General features: G+C 38.8%; 3 protein-coding genes across 4 annotated transcripts; 1 reads left to right on the top strand and 2 right to left on the bottom strand.

The window, feature by feature from the left end:
- Nucleotides 1-1,313: 1,313 nt before the first annotated feature.
- On the bottom strand, nt 1,314-5,992 carry LOC102717650 (monoacylglycerol lipase-like). Of its 2 annotated transcripts, XM_006661132.3 has the most exons (7): nt 5,572-5,992; nt 4,524-4,562; nt 4,385-4,455; nt 3,438-3,502; nt 3,261-3,353; nt 3,054-3,146; nt 1,314-1,978 (listed from the first exon to the last, which is right to left on the bottom strand). In XM_006661132.3, the coding sequence occupies exons 1-7, from the start codon at nt 5,952-5,954 to the stop codon at nt 1,559-1,561; spliced, it is 1,164 nt and encodes a 387-aa protein (XP_006661195.2). In that variant the 5' UTR covers nt 5,955-5,992; the 3' UTR covers nt 1,314-1,558. The 2 variants fall into 2 exon arrangements, with proteins under 2 accessions (XP_006661195.2, XP_040383792.1); XM_040527858.1 differs by lacking the exon at nt 4,524-4,562 and having other exon boundaries at nt 5,572-5,986.
- Nucleotides 5,993-12,702: 6,710 nt separating this feature from the next.
- Nucleotides 12,703-18,157, top strand: LOC102707057 (annexin D5-like). Its single transcript, XM_006660541.2, has 7 exons — nt 12,703-12,911; nt 14,643-14,788; nt 15,005-15,223; nt 16,093-16,308; nt 16,401-16,490; nt 17,587-17,787; nt 17,884-18,157. Exons 1-6 carry the CDS (start codon nt 12,836-12,838, stop codon nt 17,785-17,787), a joined length of 948 nt encoding a protein of 315 aa, XP_006660604.1. The 5' UTR covers nt 12,703-12,835; the 3' UTR covers nt 17,884-18,157.
- Nucleotides 18,158-18,631: 474 nt separating this feature from the next.
- Nucleotides 18,632-20,200, bottom strand: LOC121055387. Its single transcript, XM_040527869.1, has 3 exons — nt 19,920-20,200; nt 19,603-19,819; nt 18,632-18,979 (listed from the first exon to the last, which is right to left on the bottom strand). The coding sequence occupies exons 1-3, from the start codon at nt 20,169-20,171 to the stop codon at nt 18,915-18,917; spliced, it is 534 nt and encodes a 177-aa protein (XP_040383803.1). The 5' UTR covers nt 20,172-20,200; the 3' UTR covers nt 18,632-18,914.
- Between the last annotated feature and the right edge of the window lie 371 nt (nt 20,201-20,571).

A 20,571-nucleotide genomic window follows, 5' to 3' on the forward strand; every position in this document is an offset into this window, starting at 1 on the left:
ATCCACCTACCATAAATTAATGAGTGCCAATCAATAATTGGCATTGGGCAGTTCAATAAGCAACTTGGCACCTTTTTTTACTAAAAACTGACAAAATTGATGAGAACTTGGATCGCTTAATTATTTTACACAATAATTCATCTAGTTACAGTTGCTTACCATTGTAATAACTTTCCAATTAAGGAGCAGCTCATGCAGTTATATCGAATAGAGAGAATTGGGACTGTGATCAACATTACCTGCAAGAGCTTCAAAGAAACAGTGCTAAATATTATTTTGAGTGATGATTGCAGCAAATACACAAAAGTAAGCCTTCACCAATTTGCAAAAAATGAAAAGTAAACAGTCTAGCACTCTACAGATAGTTGATAAAAAGGAGGACCTCAAATTATTGGGATACTATTGACAAAATGATTGACTTACAAAAGAGTTTATATCACCTTCATGTGCAGTAGCACAAATGCACAAATCAAGAGCTAAAAGTGGTATGTATGCACATCATACGGAAGCAGCTAGCACAGGGATGCAGGTAAGCAATATCTTCAGTATTTGACACAAAACAAGACAGCCTATCACCTTTCAGTTACAGTGCAGGGAAAGTGCAGTTACAATCATAACTTAGAATTAATCACGGATTTATTTATATATAAAATCCTGTCACCTTTGAATGACAACTAATTTGCATTGTCATTCAGTTCCAGAAAATCAAATCTTACTACAAAAATTTACAAAGGAACAAGTGGCATCTGCAAAGTATGTCTCCATCTTCCATCTCTTGCTTCCATACAAATTAAAAAACATTGATAAGCGATAAAACCAATACATAGAATTATCATATACAACATAACCATGTACAACATGGAATTATCAAATTCAGTAGAAGGAGAAGGACATAAAAATCATATAGGCCTTGGTTAGGATATATTGTAGTACACAAAGTATATTTCCACACTTCATGAGAAAAAACAGGAAAAAGAAAAACAGAAGAATTTTGACCAGCTTCATCGTAGAGGAGCAACAATACAATTATGATACTGAAAATGTTAACAGCAGACACCCATCAAATATTGCTGGATTTGTAACCTTGCTTTCACAATACAAATAAATGGCATTTGATTGTGTTACAGCAAGATCATCAAAGGTTTTCTCAAAAATATATTATGATTGCATTGCTGACAATGCACAACTTTATGAGATCATATGCAGATCAGAAGCAATCAGCTGGCTTTATGCTGGAACTATTACTCCCTAATTATTAAACTATGTCATGAGATGGATGATAGGATAAACCATAAGCAATCAATAAGAAACTACAAACTCAATGGCGAACTCATGCTTTTCTTTAAATACATTTACTATTACCATAATGAAGTACATATTTTTCAACATGCTCTATCTTGCACTACTTACATCTCAGGTAGGTTCGTTTCCCACCTTGACTGCAATAACTAGACAAAAACATCTACAAAGGCAAAGGCAGCATACTAAATGAAAATGTTTTACAATTAGCCTTTATCTTCTATACCGTGTTCCAGTAGCACCATATAGCTGATTCACTTCACCATCTCTGGAGAACATTAAGTCTTGAGCTTAACCAATTGATGATGTCATTTGCTATATCATCCCTTTCAGGTTCAAAAAGAAGATCATGTAAATATCCATCATACAGTTTTATAGATTTATGCGCTGATGCTGATGATTGGTATAGTCGTTGAGAAGCTCTAGGGTCAGTTATCGTGTCGGCGGTGCCATGCAGAACTAAGAAAGGGACAGTTACTCTGCTTAAGTTTCTTTGCAAGTATGATGATATCCGAAGAATTTCATTGCCAGTTCTAACTCTAATGGGTCCAGTATACACAAGTGGATCAGCATACTTGATCTTCAAAGCCTCAGGATCACGGGAAACAGGAGGTCCTCTCCTATGCAAAGCAGCAACTCGATATTTTGGAGCTAACACAGAGAAGATTGGTGCAACAACCTGGTGAAGAGAAACAGAAAGAAATAAAAGCATCTGTAAATATAAAATTGTTCGAACTATATTCCTGTTGCTATCCCCAGTTGTTAAACATCACACAAATTGCACTCCAGATCAAAAGTCAATAACCCACAGGCAAATCTCTGGACAGAAAATATGTTGAAATTACTTAAAAATATGATGTGAGTTAAAGGGTAATTCTTTCATAACAGAAGTGAGATACTCTGTTCATAAAAATTAGCATTGGGCTTCAGATATATCAAAGTTTAAAGTTTAAACAGTACAAAGGTTATAGAGCCATTACCATGAGATAATAGAATGTTGATATCTCATGTGAATTCATAATCCAGTCAATTCAGAAGACTCCGCTGACATTATGAAGAACACTACTTCATATTTCCCTACATATGAATTTTTAACTGGAATAGCCATGTCAAAGATTTTTTTTAGTGATAAAAAACATGTTTCAATCCACTAAAATTGTTATTCTTTCGTTAAAAAAGTGATATACTATGTTTATACATTAAAACAGGGCTTCAGATATATCGCAGTTTAAGGTTTAAACTGTATGAAGGTTACACAACCATTACCATAAGATAATAGAATGTTGATATCTGATGTGAATTCATACTCCAGTCAATTCAAAAGATTCTGCTAACGTTATGAAAATGAGCACAAGAACATTACTTCATACTTCCCTACTTATAATTTTTTTAACTGGAATATCCGGAAAAAGAATTTTTTTATGATAAAAAACAAGTTTCAATCCACTAAAATCAACAAACACAAATAAATATTCTTACAAACAATACGAGCAAATGACACAACTAAACAAGAAAGCAAGATTACACTGACAAATACTGAAACAAAATGAGTTCTAGTAGGACAATGTATATCAACATATAGAAATGGTAAAGAATTTTGGAATGTCTAACAACAAATTTTTCCTACCATTAATAGGTACCAAGGTTAAAAGCATAATATCAAACTGGACATGTGAAGATAGCATTCCAATTTCCAAGTGCAAATGGGATGCAGGGAATAGAAAACAAAGGGACTATAAAAGTAATGTGCTTACTTTGATAATTGGATGAGCTGGTTGGACATGAATAGCCGGTGATGTCAAGATCACACCTTCAACATGAACTTCTACACAAGGATCCAGTGCTGCCTTTGGATGTTCACACAAAAAGGAAATTAAATTGGTATTTTCAGTTAAGTGTACTTCCTATTACAAAGGCAATCAAACAATCCAGCGTAACAGCTTCATTGCACCAGTGTGTACCTTCAAAACAATAGCTCCACCTGTGGAGTGGCCAAATAAGAAACATGGCAAACCATAGTTTTCCTCCAGTACAATATCCTCCAGAAATTCTTTCTGCATGGAAAGGAATGTTTAAAGGTTAATGGAATCCTGCTAGATATCTATTTCTGTGCAGCTATTATGTATCAAGAAAAGTACCAGGTCACCAACAGCATGATCAAGCGACGAAACATAGCCATGTACCCCATCACTTCCACCATGTCCTTGGAGACAAGATAACATACAGCAAAGTGAAGATCAGACGACTCAAAATATATAGACAGAGAATAAAATTGAAAGTGGTCTCCAGTTTTGTCAAAGCAGCCCATCGATTAAAAGGACCAGTTCAGCATAAGGCAAGATATACCACATTGATGAGGATTGAGGAGTTAATATAAAAGGAAGTTTGTTTTGGAACAATAGCTGTATCAACACAACAGATGCAGGTACTCCTATAAATCATCTTATTTGGTGATAGTTATGGTCCATCTGCCATCCAATCACCCTCCTTCCCTAGACCACTGAACAGATGAATATTTGGTAAACATTAATCCTCGACCATTGAATTTCATATTCAAACTCCAACCTCATTGAAGAAGAAAAAAACTGTGATGGGTTTGAGTTATTTTGTCTATAGAACCACATTGACATTCTGCTAGTGATCAGGAAAAACGCATTCAAGCAATACTAATTTTCCTGTTACCGCTACTAGTCTAATAACTAGCAAAAATCTTATTTCATAAAAAGCCTGAATAAAGTTACTGTAAAAAGGAAGAGGCTTAAATACTGAACAAATCACACATGTGCCTCGTACAACAGTAGGCATCCCATAACTATATGGTTCACTATGGCTTAACTTGAAAACAAAATAAACCAATCTAAATACAAGTCTGTCAGTGGCTTTCGCCTCTGATTTCAAGAAGATTTTCAAATCTCTGACCTCAGGTTAGTCAAACTGATAGTAACTCACCGATCCAAATTTGAGAATCAAGAGAATCAATATGTGCAGTTAGTACAGACTGATTTGACAATCTTAATCGAATCAACAAGACTTAAGAACATCATATTAATCAAGATTTTAGCACTAGAGTATGATAGTAACTCACCAATCCAGTCCATTGCATAAACTTTAAGCCCATGATCATTTAATATCTTTGCAAAATGGTTGTACCTCCCACTGCAGGAGACTAACTGATTATCAGCAATCCACCATGAAAACCCATAATAATATATTTACATATATACCTATGCTCATTTAGACCATGTAACAGAACCACAATGCCCCTGTAGGAATTGAAAATTTAAAAAAAAAAATCAGGATACTGTCTAAACTAAAGTAAACAATGAATAAAATTATTCATGAAATCAAGTAGTGCCAGTACACCATTTTATGTGATGAACTAGAAAAGCATTACATCATACATTCATACCCCCAAAACATATTGTCTCCAGTGAATTGACGTTCCCTTAAGTCAAGAAAATAAATCATACACTTGTTTCCTAACTTAACTAACTTCTAATGGCAAAGGTAATGGATGGACTACAAAGCCTACACCATTTTTTTTGGTACATTCATGCAGGTTTTTTTTAGTCACATATACCCACAGTTGTTGAAACAGCCTATCCTGTTTTCTTCTGTTGAGAAAATTAAACATAAATATATCATTGGACAGTGCATCCATTCATGGCTGCATCTTACTGCATCAAAGAAAACAGATGTCTCAATACTCACCCCAAGTGTCAGGTCCAGGAAATGAAAATCCTTCCTAAATCCTGAAGCAGCATCTGGGCATACATATTCAGCTACAACTTAAGACACTACTATACGACAAAGGACTGCTCAGAGCACCATTGGACGCACTATGTTGTCCCAACAGAATGATTAGGCCCTTGTAATCTAGTCCACCTTAATGTTAGCAAGCCCAAGCACCGGTGAACAAAAGAGTTTGTCATGTAGCCCTTCGTCTCTGCATGGCTAATCCCCACAAGAACACCATATTTGAGGAACGGACAAGCTTCTGCTCTCAGCAGAATATTCTGATACTCTTTCATGCATCTCTACTACTACAAGACAAATGCCCCTAAAAATCAACCACCAAAAACAAAATATATTGCCCTGCTCGACGCTATCAACACAAATTGAATAAATCCCGCCAAATTAAACGCTACGAGCAATGCAGCAGGCGTCTCTATCACAGGTAAACCTCTGCCAATCTCTTCAACCCCAATGACGAAATCGTAGATGATGAAATAATATTATAAGCGGTGGTGGTGGGTAGGGAGGCGTGAATACTTGACGCGATCGGCGGCGGCGGCGGCGACCGGAGTCCAGGACTGGGTGAAGAGCGCGTCCCCCCTGGCCGTCTCGAACACGGCGAACTCCCTCCTGCTGCTCCCCGTCCCCGTCCCCGCCTCCTCCTGCAGCCTCCGGATCGCCATCTCCCGCCTCGCCGCCGCGTCCAGCTCCACCGCCTTCCTCCACCCCATCTCCTCCTCCTCCTCCTCCTTCGCCGCCGCCGCCGCGGACATATCGGACGCGGGCGGCACCGCGAGGCAGAGCCGCGGCCGCGCCTTCGCAGGAGCCACCGCGACGGCGATCCGCACCACCGCCATCCGCCGCCGGGGCGGCGGGAGCGCCGCCCTCCCCGTCGCCGGCGAGGCCGTGGGGGCCCACATGTCGGGGAGAGGGAGAAAAGAAAAGAGAGGAGGAAGAAATGGAAGCTTCGCCTTCTCGGAGAATTTCTCGAAATTAAATCTCTCTTCTTCACGAGCGTTTTATATGCTCCTATTTAGGCGGTGGCGATCAAAAGTCCAACGCGGCGGAGGTGGGCCCGGCCCAGCCGGCCCGGCCTGCCTGCGAGCGAGCGAGTGAGCCGCGTGTCTCTCGAGGCGAGATGGCACGTGGGAAGGAAGCGCAGAAAGCTCGACTGGCTTGGGGGCCCACATGGCAGTGGTGGATGGAGGCGGTGCACCGCGCGGCGGAGGGGTGGAGTGGACCGGGTGTATGGAGGGAGGGGAGGCAGGAAGGCCGGTGGTTGATCGGCGCCCCGGGTGGGACCCATTTGTCGTCAGCAAAGGTGCGGAGGGGAGGAACCGGTATCGGTCGGTGTCGCGTTTACGTCTTTCTTTATTACACGTCTGTGGTTGACTAGGACCAGCACGGTATAGCGTTTTTTTTTTAACTTTAGGCGAGTCATTTTTCGGGGCGAGCTAATTTATTTATGCCTCTTTAGTTCGTAAAAATTTTTGAGATGAGGCAAAAGTTTTGTGTTCAGACACCTTTTTATATTTTGTGAACTACACAACAAAAAATTTTTGTCACACTTCAACAAGATATCACATTTGCCCATAATAAATGATCCATTTGGGTAGCATTAATAGGCGAACAGTTAGGGGTATAACAGTAAAAAAAAAGTCTATTATGTGAACAGTACATGCAAACCCAAAAATCTTTCGTAACCCCGTTCAGTTTCCAAAAGATAAAAAGTGGCCCAAAATTTTTTGCCAACTAAACCTAGTCTTGCTTAAAATAATACTGCATTCGTGCTAATAACTGTATTTGTGAATTTTTGTGTTTAATGTTTGATTATTCGTCTTATTTAAAAATTTATTAAAAAATTAAAAGAAATAGGCACACAAAGTATTATTCATATTTTATCATCTAATATCAATGAAAATACTAATCATAAAAAAATTTAAATAAGACAAACGATCAAATGTTTAACATAAATAGTGCAAAAATGCACTTATTGTGGGACGATGGATTATAAGTTATTATTACATGATTAATTATATATTAATTAATTAAAGTAAACTCAAAATGAATTTATTTGTGCAAAAACATAATTAGTTGCATCCTAGTAACTTATCTTGTTTTATGTGAATAGATTGATTCTGGTTGTTTCAGTGCTAAAGAACTTATATGGTTTGGGTAAAACTTATCCAATGTAAAATGTAAACTACTCAAGTCGAGTGGTCTTAAATGTTATATAGGCTGATGCATCCGTCTAAAATTTAATTTTATCATAATGTAAGTGGCTTTAGTTGCATTTTTATTTTTTTATATCATCTCTTATTTAAGTCCTAGTACACTTTCAATATATATAACTCCAATATTTCCCACAAACACCTAAAAATCAGAAACAACTATAAAATCCACCCTTTCCCAACACATTTTCTTCTTAATTAGTCATTTTTTCCTTTGTTGACAATCGGGCTCATAGCCCAACGCCATTGGCTTCACCTTCTCCCGCCCCGCTTCATAGGCGTCGCCCTTCCTATCTTTCGCTATGCAATGATAGGCAGCGAAAGAGTAGCTCCGCATGGTAAGGAAGATGGTGATGGTGGTCGCGGGTACCGCTAGATCTATGTGTTGACACTAGTGGAAAAGGAGCTCAATAGGGTGGTGACGGTAATGGTGACAGCCACCACCTCTCCTCCTCCACAAAGCATATCTAGCCCCGTCGCCTCTCCTCATTGTGGATAATGATAGGGATGCGATGGCAGCTATATCTACACAATAATGGTGATATTAGAGGCAACTCAACATCCCATGACAGAAGAGGAGTTGGGTACGGTTGAGCAGACGGTGGTGACAATGCCAAACCCGTCATCAATGTTATGCCCTTGGCTTCTTTCTCCTCTAGGTGGTGCAGATCAAGCGACTCAAGAGGGAAGGGGCACACACCTTGTAGGAGGCATGGCTCTTCGTCTTCTCTCTCCTCTACAGAAGCCACCATCCATAGTTGTGCAGCGACACCGCTCACCATTTTGGTGCGTTTAGCATGGTCTAAGCCATACGCAAAATGAGAAAGATAATTAGCTTATGATTAATATGTATTAGCTAAACTTAAAAATTAGAATACTTGATTTTATCTCTCTCTCTTTATATATATATATATATATAAATTCCTCTTCATTCTGTTGCGCTCAGCGACTGGTAACCATTACTCATTTGAAAGTTTCCCACGGTGATCTAATATCTTTTCAAGAAAATGACGCGAGAACCCGCGGTGAAGAAATAAGGAGATCTTTCTATATCGACATATCAGTTGGAAAAATCATAGGCAAATTACTACTGGGCAGAATCTGGAGAAGAAAAAAACAGAATGGTTCCGCTTACTCACAACTCAGAGGGGATGCCGCTTACTACTCAAATCCTGGTTTTTGCAAGAGTTGCGTTCTTATATGCAAGAAGAAGACTTCGAAAGAACAAAGAATTTTGGATCCGCAAAAGTATGCTTAGGCAGTTCCTTCGCTGAGCACAACAGAATGAAGAGGAATTTGTTTCATTTCAAATACTTCTTATTGAAAAGAAGGAAGGAGGAAGAGGAATTGATAAGAACAATAGGAGAAGCGGAAAACCGAAAAAGAGCATATATATATATATATATATATATATATATATATATATATATATATATATATATATATATATACATATTGCGAAAAACATACCATTGATTTTTGGGAAGCATGCTCATGGTAGATGAGGGATTAGCTAAGCTGAAAATCCTAACACTACCTAAGTTGTTGCGGTGATGCGACATTAATCGGAGATAGTCATGTCAGCAAATTTTTTTATTTTCCCTCTCCACTTTTGATGCATGGTATGATTTTTTTTTAATTTTTGAATATCCAGAGTGCATGACTCTTAAATCAGTCATTTGTAGGGATACTAGGAAAACCAGGATGTAAATATTTAAATATGTTAAATTAATATTGCAGTTTCTTTGTAGAAAAAATATTATTGAAGTTATTTGCTTTTTTACTAGTGGTAGAAAATGAACTAGCATAAAGCCTCTTATGCGGGATAGCATGTTGCTAGTTGCCACCACTAGCACCCAGGTAATTATATGATGTGTAAAATTTTATGACATAGTAATTTATTTAGGGTTAATTGCATCCATACCATTGAAAAATATTTATTTCCAAAAATACCTTTACTATTGACCTAATCGGAACGATGACATTATAAATTTCGAGAATTTGAAACCATACAACTACTTATCCCTTTGAGGTACTTCTAAAAATTATTAGACCAAAATACCCTCATCTTCTTCCTCTTCTTTCCTTCTCTCATCTCTGTCATCTCTGACCAAAACAAGAGGCCATACTCCCTATGGCAGTGACGTTCACGGTGATGGCACATGAGTGAGCATGAGGCAAATCAGTAAACGAGAAATTGCATGGCTACCAAACTCGTTAAGGATACAAGAGTGCCAACGTGAGAATGATTTACCGTCGACACAAAGGAGTGAGCATGTGGACCACAATTCCTCTCTGGTGACGTAGAAGGAATGTGAAACAATAGCAAGCTCCGCGTTGGGCCTATTCTCTCTTGAGGTTGTAGTTGCCTCGTATATGCCCTTCCCTTGTCTAGACCACTTCACCATGCTAGTAACCAAAGCTCTAAGCTCATCGCTATTGGACTCGCCATACACGATCTCATTGCTCTCCGGTTAGCAACAACGGGCCAAGTGCATCTAGACACTACCACTATTAGTTGCTTGCATGCCATCGGCACCATTGCTACTGCCCCATATCTACTCATTGCTTTTTTGCTTGCTCTACCATCAACACCACAACTGTTGTTTGTCACGCCGACGGGATCTGCTCATGTCGCTGCCACTTGTACATTAACCTTGGTCTAGCCCTGAGCTTGCTACCACCCCCTGCTTCTTGATTCACCATTGATGTTGCGGTCACTTCTCGCTCTAGCTTTGATGCTACGACCACTACTCACTCGTGGCTAGTTCGACACCAAACTGCCTAATCTAACCAGCGGTGGAACCATGTAAGAAAGATAGGAATATGAAGAAGGGAAGGAAGAAGGGGATGAACGGAGGAGGGCAATTTGGTAAAAAAATCATTTTAGTGCATCGATAGGATGAATAGTGGTAAGTCTAAAATAATTGCTATGTAATGGTGTCACTTTAAATAGGTAAATACTAATGGCATATTTCAAAGTCATGAAAGTTGCAATGGTGTGATCCAATTAACCTTATACTTGAAGATACCATTGTTTACCATGGATATCTTAGCATTGTTCATTGCTAATAACAAATGTCTTATAAGATACCATGTCCCTCTTATCTCTTTCATCTTTAGTTCATTGACATCTGATCAAAAATCATGTGTTGCATGGTTGTTAAATAAAGTACTAAGTACTTTGACACATTACATTTGCATATTTAAACAACAATATACAGTTAAAGTGAGAAAATAATTCACGTGAAAAAGAAAATAGTAAATGTACACGGTAATGTGTGAAAGTATATAGCATGGAGACAATTGGCAATACATATATTCTATGGAGACAATTGTTTTAACCTAGCAGTATGGTATCATTTATTATGATGTGAACTTAGCATATATTGCAGGGATGTTGAGTATAACTACATCGGTAATATTTAAGATGGGGCTCAGCCCACCGATTAGGTTTGCCGGTATTGGGTAATTCATACCTATATCAAATTTTACTCATAACCATTTTTAATGATATTACACATGCCTAAACTAAATGGGCATGTATAATCCAATGGATAAGATAATAGATATATGTGAGGAATGGATCAAGATTTGTATAAAGATTATCTTCAACATAATAAATCATCCCTCTAAATTTTAGTAAAAATCAATATTTTAATATAAACATGAGTTTAAAAATTTAGATCCAAGTTCATACATATTAAATGAGTATGAATAAAGTGTGTAAAATAGATAATACTCATTTATCAAAATTTAAATGAGTAATTATTAACTTATTCCTCTCATTTTCCGCGCACACGCTTCCCGAACTACTAAACAGTTTACTTTTTGCAAAAATTTTCTATAGGAAAGTTGTTTTAAAAAATCATATCAATTTATTTTATATTTTTTTAATAATTAATAATTAATTAATCATGTACTAATCTTTTTCACCGGGGTAAGTTAACTTACCGGCCCTGAAACGAAAGCGGCCTTAAGAGTATAGGTAAGAATACCCAGTGACAGCCCTAACCACCAGCCAGATATATGAAGTGAACCTTTTCAAATATTAACAATAAAAACAAATAAAATGTCTTGTACTTTCTAAATACCTGTCAATAAAAACATGTCAAAAATAAAATATCTGACTTTGCAAACGTAGGCAATATAATAAACATGTTTTAAAATCACTCATAACCTCGTATGTTAGTCGAATCTTGTAATCCAAATTTACACCCTTATCTTTTATATTATCTTTATGAAGCATAAGCCAAAATTTTAATTTTTTAATCTTAAATTGGATTTGATTTGAGATTTTTTCCACCATAGTTTATTTAATGGCCTTTAGTTCTAGATCACTAGAAACATGTATATAAAAGTTTTATTCACAAATTATTTTTGTTTGTATATATGTTTTTTTTCTTCGACCAATCCACGTAGATAGGCCACCCAAGTCAATCGATATGTTTGACATGTTAAAAACATGATATCATCTCATATAATATAATAGTCCAATCATCTAATATAAGCTCAGTCCTCTACCCTGGTATTGGTGAAGAACGTGTATATGTAAATGCATGTTTTGGTGTAACTACTACTACTACTACATACAGAATATTGACAAGGATGTTGACGTCAAGGAGCGTTCGGTAGCTAGGTTTTACCTGCAAAAATATTTTATTTATCGTGGACATGTTTTCTAAATTATTGAGTGAGGTATTTTTAAAAAATTATACAAATATTACTTTATAAAAGCTTACTCCCTCCTTCCTAAATGTTTGACGCCGTTGTATTTTTTATATACGTTTGACTATTTATCTTATTCAAAAAATTATATAATTATTAATTATTTTTATATCATTTATTTATTGTTAAATATACTTTTATGCACATATGTAGCTTTACACGTTTGACAAAAAAAATAAATAAGATAAATACTTAAACGTGCATAAAAAGTCAACATCATTTAGGGACGGAGGCAGTGGTATAGTAACACATTTTTAAGTTTACAATAATTAATGCTTAATTACTCATACAGTAATGTTAAAACAAGTATCTTTTACTTTCCCTCCATCTCACACTAAGCCAAAGTCTAAGTTTTTTTTATGAAGATGAAAGATGATATTATCTGATTTTTATGGTATAAATAATTAAATTAATTACTAGAAAATTAAAAATCTATTTTATAAATGTAAGATAAGATGGTCAACTTTTATATAATCCTTTTTATAAGAAGTATACGGTTTAACGGTTAAAAATATACTAATAAAATCCAAGAAATAATAGGGGAAAAAGACGCGGCCTAACCGTTCAAATTCAAACTACACAGCGTTGACGAATTCAACGAACAAGAGATCAGGGGTCCATTTGGCACGTGCGTGCGTGGCGCGCCGGGAGCAGGGGGGAAGCGGTCCACGAGCAACTGGCGTGGACGCGGTCCACAGCCCGTCCACCTTAAAAAAAATTCCCCCGCGACGCACGCACCGTTCGTTGCCGATTGCTACGACCACACCACCACCTCCTCCCTCCCAATCGAATCGAATCGAGTCGCCGCCGGAGCCGGAGACGGAGACGGGGAGCGATCGATAATGGCGAGCCTCACCTTGCCGCCGGCGCTCACCAACCCTCGCCAGGACGCCATCGACCTCCACAAGGCCTTCAAAGGTCATCCGCCCCCCACACACCCCCGCCGCGCTTTATTATTTCTCCCCTTACCCTCAAAAAAAAAAAAATTATCGCTCACTCCCCCACCCGAACCACCGCCTCCGCTCCGCCGTGTGAGAGGCTGTGTGGGAGCCGACGCGTTCGGATGTAGGGTTTGCCGCGGCGCTTAGGGGATTTGGCGAGCTGACGATGATCCTACTTTTTTTGGGGGGGTTTACGTTGCCGCGATGCGCTGTGGGGAGTGGGGGAAATTGCCGGTTCAGTCAAGGGGATGGTCGGACTGAATTCAGGGTGTTTTTTGTTGGGGGAAGAGTTGTGGAGGTGAGAATTTATTGTTGGGGTCTTAGTCTGATGTTGAATGCCTGGACAGAATGTGCCGAAGTTTGGAGTGGGATAGCTTTCAAGTGGGTTGAGTTGTGGTAATTGCATCCACTAAGACATATTTTGACTTGCTCCAAATAAACTTTGGTGTTAAATGGGATAGCTTATTTTTAACTACAGTCTTGTCTCCATCTCAACTGGACCATTTTCAGGTTCAAAGGGCACATCTGTGTAGTCTAACAGCTGATGGATGTGGGTGGTATTAGTATAGAGCACATGGTTACTAGGGAAAAAAAGTAAGCATAGCATCCATGGAAAAAACAATTCGTTGTGGATAGTATTGATAAACTCATTTTCTTTACCATGTCTCCAAGGTGACACTTTGACTAGCTATTGCTATGAGCACAAAAAATAATAACATATTATGGATCTGATAACATCATTCTTATGCTTCAATCTATGTAATTCATCCTAAAACGAATTGTATGGGTTGGATGTAGTAATTTTCATCCTAAATTGTGTGGGTCAGATGTAGTAATTTTCAGCTATTGACTACTCCCCCCAATTGAAAATATAACGTGTCCTTATTTTCCACAAAGTCAACATTTGACAATTTTGACTAATAGTTGAGCTAACATATATACATTTTGTGTCATGCATGTAATAATGTTATATTCGTATTTGAAAATATTTTCATATGATGTTAATTTTATAGTTGTTGATAATATATTAGAAAAGAAAATTATTAGTCAAATAATTAGGTTGGAGATTGTGTAAAAAGCTAACACACATTATATTTTCAAACACAGGGAGTGTTTTTTATTGACTAATGGTTAAGATTGATTTTTCTGGTTCATTTTATCATATATTATTGTCTCTGTAAACTGAGTTTTTTCTTTATATTGAGTCAAGCGTCATTAATATGATTTACTAATCTCTGGTTGCTTTCAAAATTAAGTACTACCACCTCTGTTCTCCCCTGGGTGCACGAAGCCCTAGACAATCGCATTGCCCATTGGATGTGACCAATTGTGCCTGTGGTGCATTTGTTTTGTGTGCTAATCCTCAGGCAAATACTCAGGAACTCAGAAGCCAAGCTGAATCTGAGTGGGAATAGAATTATTAATTGTAGGGTAAAACGGGAAGCCAAGCAATGGGATTCTGTGTGGTGACAAATATTTGTTAACAATATCTGTGGACAAAATTGGCAATTATATCATATATGCAAAGGGAGGTGTAATTTCATTGTAGCAACTGAGCAGTTTGCAAAAATTTGACCTCTACTTGATATCAAGAATATTTCTTGTGCACTCATTTCAAACTTCATTACCTGACTTCCTCATTAGCCAGTAGCTGTATTGCTTTATGTGCTTATGCTCCTTTTGATTTGACCGGTTAATGGTCTTCCAGGGATGGGCTGTGATAGTACAACAGTTATAAATATACTTACTCATCGTGACTCGATGCAACGTGCCATCATTCAACAGGAATACAGGACTATGTATTCTGAGGATCTCTCCCGCCGTATATCGTCTGAACTCAGTGGACACCACAAGGCATGCAAAATTCTAGAAGAATTCTTCTTTTTACCAAATAATAGATCAAATTATGAAGCAATTTGTAGCGATATACCTATCAAATAAGCTGTATATTCAGATTTTAGTGAAGTGATAATTAATACAAGTTAGATAAATGTTAGCCATGTACTTTACTTTTAGTGACATTAATCTAGACTGATGTGATTATTTGATTAACTTTTTAAATGATTGTAGAAAGCAATGTTGCTATGGATTCTTGATCCTGCTGGACGAGATGCAACTGTTTTGAGGGATGCTCTGAGTGGTGATACTATTGATTTGAGAGCGGCTACTGAGATAATATGTTCCAGGACACCATCACAGTTGCAAATAATGAAACAGACTTATCATGCAAAATTTGGTACTTATCTTGAGCATGACATTGGTCAGCGCACGTCAGGCGATCATCAGAAGGTCCTAATTCTTATTAGCTTGTTAGAGGATCTGCCCTATTGTTTGTTTGACTTTATACATGGATAACACATGGACACCTGAATTGCTTATCTTTTGTAGTTTTGGAAGAGATTTCTGACACACGAATATTTAGCTCTTACCTCCGTCCCAAAAAGACTTCCTTTTTAGCTCATGTTGTCTGTCCCACAAAGACTTTATTTTTGACCAATTATTGCATTGGAGCTAGATAAAATAGTAGACAAATGCATTAAGATTTGAAAAAGTAGGAGACACGCATTCGGATTTGGAGTTTGAAAAACTAAAGGGTATTTTGGTCTTTGTAGCTTTTGTATATATATATGTGGAGCTTTGCTCCAGTCCTTCCTTTCGTAGCGTGAGGTACTAGTACAGTGAGGTACTAATATCCCCACTTGTGCTATCCATCCCATGACCAAGCTATACCTCGAGGTACCATGCAATTGTGACCGTTTGATCTATTATCACCAACAGTCAGGATTTTAGTACCAGCATAATCGTGAGGTGGGTAGCACGAGTGAGGATTTTAGTACCTCGTGGTACTAGTACCTCGCAGTACAAAAGGAAGGACCGGAGCAAATCTTATATATGTGAGTCTAAAAATGGAGTCATTAGAGAAATAATTTTGGGACAGAGGGAGTATATTTCTTATCAGAAATATCATAACAGCCATTAGGCAGTAAAACTCTTATCTTGGCATCTATCTATTGTTTCACCTTAACTTGTAATGTACAAAGAAATCTGCAGGATAGGCTTACTACACAGTATGCCAATCAATATTTTCATATTAGTTTATAATGAATTCACTTGCATTTTTCTGCTGGAAGCAGTGATTGATATAATTCATGTTTCAGCTCTTGCTTGCTTATGTGGGAATTCCACGCTATGAAGGTCCTGAGGTTGATCCTACTATAGTGACACACGATGCAAAGGACCTCTATAAAGCTGGTGAGAAAAGGCTGGGCACTGATGAGAAGACCTTCATCCGCATTTTCGCTGAACGCAGCTGGGCGCACTTGGCATCTGTTGCCTCTGCTTACCATCATATGTATGATCGGTCATTAGAGAAGGTAATACTGTTATTTTTTTTCTTGTATACGTGTATTGATGTCACTAATGGAACTTGTCAGTGTAATCACAGATTTCCCTTCATTTGTGGTAGGTTGTGAAGAGCGAAACATCTGGAAACTTTGAAGTTGCTCTGCTAACTATCCTCAGATGTGCTGAGAATCCAGCCAAGTATTTTGCAAAGGTATCTCACTCATGTGGTCTTCAGAAAGAGAAATTTACAACCATAATTCTACTATTGTTTCATTGGAGAGGCAAATTCATGCACCAAGTTTTCTTGTTACACATTGATTTTTTTAGCCACATTAAGGATGCAAGCGGGTAACCCACTATCCCGCAAAAGAACCCACATGCTTTTCCACCCCCTGAATAAAAATGGATGCAAGCATACTTTTTTTGAACAAAACGACGAGTGTCATTTTCATTGAATAGAGAAGTGTAAAACTGTACAGATGGGACTGTTCAAGAGAGGCCTTGGGCCCTAGCTATCTAAATGTGAGCCAGTCGCCGAGTCTTTTTGCGCCCGCCAGGACCCAGGTTTTGGTCTCCTCGATTTTTGCTAACAAACTGGTTGTTGAGAGCTCCTTTTGTTGGAAGGTTCTGCGGTTCCTCTTGTTCCAGATCTCTCAGGCCACTAGTAGCGTGAGGGAGCGTAGTGCCTTCTTTGGGGGCTTTCTTTGTATTTGCTACTGCCTCCCACCACTCTAGTACCATTGAAGCATGTCGCCATTGGGTGGGGTACAGTTGTAGTTTAGCGGACCTCAAAGCCTGCCCCACTTGTATCCTCGGTAGACAGCAGTGTAGCCAGTATTTGATTCAGCAAAATATTTATAGCATCTGATATGGGTTGCCCCATCCATTATTGAGCACAAGAGCCTTCATGATCTGGCTGAGTTCTGTAGTTATTTTCTGTGCATAGGTGTCTTTTCAAGTCCTATCAAATAATCACATGACTGACTTCTCTTCTCCTTACTCTCCTGGACTGATCACTAGTGTGCTTATCATTTTAGGCTGGTAATTAATTTCATTGATGTTGGAATATTTCTATGGCAACGCGCTGCTAATTCCAAATGTCTAGTGCATATAAGACTTTTTTTCCATGGACATTAATGTGGTTATCTGCTTATGCTGGGGTGCTTATCATCCTCAAACCAACTGACACATAAAGAAGTTTATTTAAATGTGTTATCTTCTCCATCCAAAACTAACGTTCCTTTCTTAAGATTGACTTTTTCTTGGTTTGTGTTGACTTTTTTTTTCACCAAACTGTTTAAATTCAGGTCTTGCGGAAGTCCATGAAAGGTATGGGTACTGATGACAGCACACTTATAAGGGTCGTGGTAACAAGGACTGAGATCGACATGCAATATATCAAGGCTGAGTACTACAAGAAGTACAAAAAATCGTTAGCTGAAGCTATCCATTCCGAAACTTCAGGAAATTATCGAACATTCCTCCTTTCTCTTGTTGGTAGCCATTAGGTATGCTCTCCGGTTCTCCTTCCTCCCATGACACAATATAATTATGAGAATTTGAAAGTGCTCATTTGACTGTTCTGTTCTCTGATTTGTTTTAAGGCTACATTTCATCGACCATCGCACTCGACGTTCCATGACTACATCCTAAATTCCTGCGTAGCTCTAGCGGGAAACTGTATGATGCTGCTATCATTGTACTCTCAATTCGTGTATGCATGCTTGCTTAAAAAATGTGTGTGTGTGTGTGTGTGTGTATATAAGATGGGCACTAAACAGTTGCTGCTTGCTATGGTTGGTGGTTCTGTCTGATCAGTCACATGCTACTCTTTCGAATTGATTCTAATAAGTGATGGTATCTGGTCATATTGCTATCTGTTTCCAGTTCCGTGATTGAAGTTTAAATTTGGTACAAAGTTCAAAAGGAAAGTAAATTCCAGTTCGTTTCCTCTGCCCTTTGACCAAGGACTTTAGAGTGAGACCATACATCGTTGACATGCCTTGTATATAACGTCATCTATAAATTCTTCTGAATTTCTGATGCAGCACTGATGGGAATTGTATGAGCGAACGAACGAAAGATCGAGTCACTCAACTGCTCCCCATGAATTCAGAGATTCTATAACAATGAGGTGATGCAATAACGCATCATCAATCAAATACTCCCTCCGTCTCTAAATGTTTGACGCTGTTGATTTGTTTATATATGTTTGGCCATTCATCTTATTTATTTTTTTTAAAAAAAATATGTAAAGCTATATATACACATAAAAGTATACTTAACAATAAATAAAATGATATAAAAATAATTAATAATTTTGAATTTTTTTAAATAAAACGAATGGTCAAACTTGCATAAAAAAGTCAACGGCGTCAAACATTTAGTGATGGAGGCAGTAACTTATACAGAATGGCAAAGCATGTATGCCACCATGTCATGGTTAATCTGAGATGAGGAAAAAAATTGTGAGAGCACTGAATATTTACATGTATAAAACTAGTAGTAACAAATAGAAACTGAAGCTGTCCCGTCCTAAGCAAAGCTGGTTCATGCACAGGATGCAGCAGTGCAATAGGAAATTGATGCAGAAACTGGAAAAAATCATCCACGACTTGTGGCATCGATTGACCAGTTAGTGAAAAAAAACCACTAATTTTCTTGCAGCAAACCAAATAATCCAAAATAATGCAGCCCAACCTGCAATTAAACGGCATTGCTAAAATTTAGTCATTGCTCATAATACGCTGCTGGAAAGGAACTGAAGATAGTAGAAGCATTTTCGGTGAACAAATTCAGGAAAGTAATTGCAGTTAGCTCATATGCTATGCCCTCTGTTCGTAATTTCGAATGATCTTTGCGATTATTTTTCATCCAAGTTAGCAAATCTTCAGCCGAGAAGAAGCTGCTTGTCTTTTGGCTCATCATTTGCAAAAGAAAAATCTTTGCCCCATGGCTACGTTCGTTTTAGAGCAACTTTGACACATACGCTTTTTATACCGCTAAAGAATTAATTTCTTTAAAACAAAAGTTTCTACATAAAAAGTTTATCTTATATTTTAAAACAGATTTTCAATTTTGTACTTTAAAACAAAAGTTTCTAGTAAAAGTTAATCATCTTATATTTTTAAAATAGATTTTTAATTTTATAGTAGTTAATCTATTGTTTATATTACAAAATAGCTATCATAAAATTGGATAAAATTTCATCTTGACTTACGTAGGTAAAGAACGCGGCCGATGTAGTTAAAAGAAAAAAGTATTGCACATTTGCGCGCAGAGCAGAGGAGAGGAGCAACGAGAAGTTCGACGAGACGCATTACCAGTGGCGATCGTGATCGCGACGACCGCCGCCGCCGTCGCGGCCGCCACGACGAAGACGACGACCGACAACACGCCGATGTACGCCGCGGCGAGGAGAGCAGACAGCACCGTCAGGGAGACGAGAACCGCGACGGCGGCGGCGCTCGTCGCCGCGGCCACGAGGACGAACACGACGACCAGGAGCCCGGTCACCGTCGCGAGCGCCACCGATCCGGCCTGCGCGCAAATGCAAGTGCGTCCCCCTCCCCGATCAGCCAAACACAGCAGGAGCCAAGAACTTCTGCCGGCGCTGGAACGCGCAATGGAGGAGGCTCACCGACGCGACGAGGAGCGAGCGGGCTGCGCCGCCCCGCCTCGTCCACGCCACGAGGCCGCCCGCGGCGCCGTGGAACGCGCCGCGCAGGAGCCGGCCGCCGTCGACGCAGCCGCGGAGCGCGGCAGGGAGGGATGTGACCATGTGCTCCTCCTCCTCCTCCTCCTCCTCCTCGCTGGAGGAGGACGACAACGATGAGGAGGTGGAGGCGGAGGCCTCGCCGTTGGCGCGCGCGGGCGCGGCGCCTGTGAGCATCGCTCGGGGAGACGAGCAGTGATCGATCGGCCGCGGGTCCGTCCGTGGAGTCAAACGCGCGCGCGTGTCGTCCGCGTTTGCGAAGAACTGCCATGCACCAATTACGGGCTGCCACGTGGACATTGCTTGCTTTGGTTCATTTGACGTTATTTTGTTCCGTTTTTACCAAAAAAAAACCACCCTTACACGTATTCCAGAAAATTTTGTATTTTGTCTATAGTTTAATTCCCTCTATTTCTTTTCTGTTACTTGACTATCAATGGTCCACTAGATTCTTTTAGAAAAATTATAATATTGCCACTCTCTCACATTTATACGCCAATCATAAATTTCAATGTGATTTTTTAATATGTAATAACGTTAAATGAGGCAGAAGTATTTAATGTTAAATCTGAAAAAC

This window comes from Oryza brachyantha, chromosome 9, assembly GCF_000231095.2.
Source record: "Oryza brachyantha chromosome 9, ObraRS2, whole genome shotgun sequence".
Lineage (NCBI taxonomy): Eukaryota > Viridiplantae > Streptophyta > Magnoliopsida > Poales > Poaceae > Oryza > Oryza brachyantha.